At 30.6% G+C, this 3,960-nt stretch overlaps 1 protein-coding gene across 1 annotated transcript; it reads left to right on the forward strand.

Annotated features, from left to right (window-relative positions):
• The first annotated feature begins 386 nt into the window (after window positions 1–386).
• Window positions 387–2,934, forward strand: LOC125853040 (indole-3-acetic acid-amido synthetase GH3.6-like). The gene is made up of 3 exons (XM_049532716.1): window positions 387–804; window positions 1,028–1,938; window positions 2,074–2,934. Exons 1-3 carry the CDS (start codon window positions 485–487, stop codon window positions 2,661–2,663), a joined length of 1,821 nt encoding a protein of 606 aa, XP_049388673.1. The 5' UTR covers window positions 387–484; the 3' UTR covers window positions 2,664–2,934.
• Window positions 2,935–3,960: the final 1,026 nt, after the last annotated feature.

Raw genomic sequence — 3,960 nt, forward strand, 5'->3', positions numbered from 1 at the left:
TTCTAATGGCAGTTTAGATACGTTTTTTTCTAAAAAACAGAATATCATAGGGCTTTAAATTGAATAGAATATTTTTAAAAATCCAGTTGATAAACTCTTAGTCGTTTCCTTTTTTTCATTTGTGAGTCGTGAACCAAACTTTTTTTTTAAGAAAAAATTTCGAGGAGCACCATTTTTACTTTCTAGATGAGAAATTGGAAGTAAGGTGCTTTGTTTTGTCAAGTTAGAAAAGTCAAAAATTCATAAACAAATATTTGCACATACATTTACCATTTTACCCCTAAACTTTGTTTTAACTGTTTCATTGAATTCTTTGTTTCCAACAGGGGGTTCACACACCCCCACTTTTCCTCTATATATATTTCTGTCATTTCTCTTTCTTCAACAGAACTTCCAATCATAATTCCACAAATTTTTCTCCATTTCTCTCTCTAATATTTTTCTACTTTTTCATCTTTTTTTTTTTAAAAAAAAAAAAAAAAACATGCCAGAGGCTCCTTCAATAGATGATGGAAATTTTGATGAAAATAATAAAAAACTTATTCAATTCTTTGAAGACATCACTAGTAATGCTAATGATGTTCAAAAAAATGTTCTTAATGAGATACTTTCTCGTAATTCTGGTGTTGAATACTTACAAAGGCATGGCCTTATTATAAATGGCAACAATGATGACAATGAAAATTTCAAAAAAATCATGCCTATTGTTACTTATGAAGATCTCAAACCCGATATTGATCGTATCGCGGATGGTGATCGTTCACCCATCCTTTGTTCTCAACCAATTTCCGAGTTCCTAACAAGGTTAGTATATATGTACTCCATCAAATATTACTTTTGTTTTTCGTTTTATGAGTTCAACTGAATCAATTGCTTTGAACTCAGTTACTGGAAATTCTAGATTCGTCTCTATATTAAGTGTTACAAGTTGATAGTGGATATAAAGAAAGTTATCTTTTTCTATGCAATAATTGTTTTTGGGCATATTTGTATTTATTTATGTACTTGTTTTTTTTTTAATCTATAGTTCTGGCACGTCTGGGGGAGAGAGGAAATTGATGCCAACAATTGAAGAAGAGCTAGGGAGAAGGTCTTTATTGTACAGCCTTTTAATGCCAGTAATGAATAAATTTGTGCCAGATTTACAAAAAGGCAAAGGAATGTACTTTTTATTTATAAAATCAGAAGCAAAAACTCCAGGTGGTTTATTAGCTCGTCCAGTTTTAACAAGTTACTATAAAAGTTCATATTTCAAAAAAAGACCATATGATCCCTACACAAATTACACAAGCCCAAATGAAACAATTCTTTGTTTAGATTCATACCAAAGTATGTATTCTCAAATGCTTTGTGGTCTTTGTCAAAACACTCAAGTTCTACGAGTTGGTGCGGTTTTTGCTTCAGGTTTTATCCGTGCTATTCGTTTCCTTGAAAAGCACTGGCCTATACTTTGTCGGGATATAAAAACTGGAACGTTGAATCCACAAATAAATGACCCTATGGTACGCGAATCCGTGATGAAAATACTCAAACCGGATCCGGACCTTGCTGAATTTATTGAAATGGAATGTAGTAAAGAGTCATGGAAAGGGATTATTCCAAGATTATGGCCTAATACAAAATACGTCGATGTAATTGTTACTGGGACTATGTCACAATATATTCCAACTCTTAAATACTATGGTAATGATCTACCACTTGTTTGTACCATGTACGCTTCTTCTGAGTGTTACTTTGGTATAAATCTTGATCCTCTTTGTGAACCTAGTGAAGTTGCTTATACTCTCATACCTACCATGGGATTTTTCGAGTTCTTGCCCGTTGCTCGTGATGATCAAGGGCCACAAAAATCTAACAAGTATGACAAAGATAATTTGGTTGATCTTGTTGATGTCAAACTTGGACATGAGTACGAGCTCGTGGTCACCACTTATGCAGGTAAATTACTCTGAATCGTGTTACATAAAATAAGTTGTGATAGTATACTAGCAATTATAACCAAATTTAGTGTTTTCGTACTTTTCTTAGCCAATATAACATATGTTATACACTGATGTTATTTTTTTTTTTCAGGATTGTATCGTTATCGTGTTGGTGACATACTTAAAGTTGCTGGATTTAAAAACAAGGCTCCTCAATTTCATTTTGTGTGTAGAAAAAATGTTGCATTAAGTATTGATTCAGACAAAACTGATGAAGTTGAGCTACACGATGCCGTTTTAAAAGCATCGACTCATCTTGTACCATTTGAAACATCATTAACAGAATATACAAGTCATGCAGACACATCGACAAATCCAGGACACTACGTTTTGTACTGGGAAATCAACAATGATGAATCCGATGAAACATTAATCCCGACATCAGTGTTTGAAGATTGTTGTCTAACGATTGAAGAATCGTTAAACAGTGTCTATCGACAGTGTCGCGTTTCGGATAAATCGATTGGTCCCCTTGAAATAAAGGTAGTTGAGAATGGCACATTTGATAAGCTTATGGATTATGCTATTAGCAATGGTGCTTCTATTAATCAGTACAAAGCTCCACGGTGTGTTAACTATGCTCCAATTATTGAGTTATTGAATTCGAGAGTTGTTTCGAGTTATTTTAGCCCGAAATGTCCTAAATGGGTTCCAGGTCAGAAGCAATGGTTATCAAGCTAAGAGAATTCATCATATACGAGAATCTGGTTGAATTGTTATGACGAATTCAGAGGTTCAATTTCTACTGGATATACGTAAGTCAATAGGACCCTCCAATAATGCACAGGATTAAACTTAATTAGAAGTACTGTTTTTTTTTACTTTTTTAATTTTATTGTATGTGTGTTTTTCATGTACATAATTTAAGTTATGTTTTATTTTTCCGTTTACTTGGTAGCACTAAATTCCAACAATAAGCAACATGGGGATTGGATTTATTGGAATTCCCATCCAATTACAAAAATGTCTCACTTTAACTTGCTAATTATTATTTCTGTCGGTACATATAATATATTATATGATATTTTTATTTATTTTTATATTTAATTTAAACTAGAGAAATTTATACATAATTAAGAAGATTATTTGATCCACCTAAATTTACCTGATTTTAGATAATAATTTTTACATAATCAAGAAATTAATCATATTAAATAAGTAGTATACTCCTTTCGTTCCTTTTTAGTTGTCATGTTGAACTTTTCGAAAGTCAATTTGACTAATTTTCAAATTTAAATTAAATTACATTAATTTGATATTTTAAACTAGAAATTTAGATATTTAAAAACTATACAATGTGTACTACAAATTGTAACGTTTTTCATATCAATATGATGAAAAAATACATCATAAAATATTAGTTATTTGACTCTAAAAAAGAAAATCATAATAACTAAAAAGGAACAGAGGAAGTAATATTTAATTAAAAAAGAATAATGTAGTGTAAATATATATATATATATATATATATNAGCTTTTCAAAAATCAATTTGACTAATTTTCAAAGTTAAATTAAATTATATTAATTTGATATTTTAAACTAGAAATTTAGATATTCAAAAACTATACAAAACGTACTACAAATTGCAACTTTTTGCATATCAATATGATAAAAAAATACATCATAAAATATTAGTTATTTGACTCTAAAAAAAGAAAATCATAATAATTAAAAAGGAACGGAGGAAATAATATTTAATTAAAAAAGAATAGTGTTGTGTAAATATATATATATATTTTTTTGATTTCCTACCCGGTGTCCGGAGCCCACATTAAAGCTCCAACTAACCCCGAATCATGCACACAAACCTTATTCGAGGGTGGCGCTCCCAACAAAAAAAATCCATACCCAGTATGAGTGCATCTAAGAGATGTGCCAAAACTAAAAGCACCATATAATACAGATCGGAGTGAGTATAGAATATATTAGCGTCACATGGCAATCATGTGACTTGGAATTGAAGAAAAATATGTAGGT

This window comes from Solanum stenotomum, unplaced genomic scaffold, assembly GCF_019186545.1.
Source record: "Solanum stenotomum isolate F172 unplaced genomic scaffold, ASM1918654v1 scaffold7955, whole genome shotgun sequence".
Lineage (NCBI taxonomy): Eukaryota > Viridiplantae > Streptophyta > Magnoliopsida > Solanales > Solanaceae > Solanum > Solanum stenotomum.

Excerpts from the sequence above, each read along its gene's own strand:
- LOC125853040 (XM_049532716.1), top strand. The coding sequence starts at position 485 with ATGCCAGAGGCTCCTTCAATAGATGATGGAAATTTTGATGAAAATAAT. Across the intron at positions 805-1,027 it reads ATTTCCGAGTTCCTAACAAG|TTCTGGCACGTCTGGGGGAG; the intron begins GTTAGTATATAT and ends TTTAATCTATAG. Across the intron at positions 1,939-2,073 it reads CGTGGTCACCACTTATGCAG|GATTGTATCGTTATCGTGTT; the intron begins GTAAATTACTCT and ends TTTTTTTTTCAG.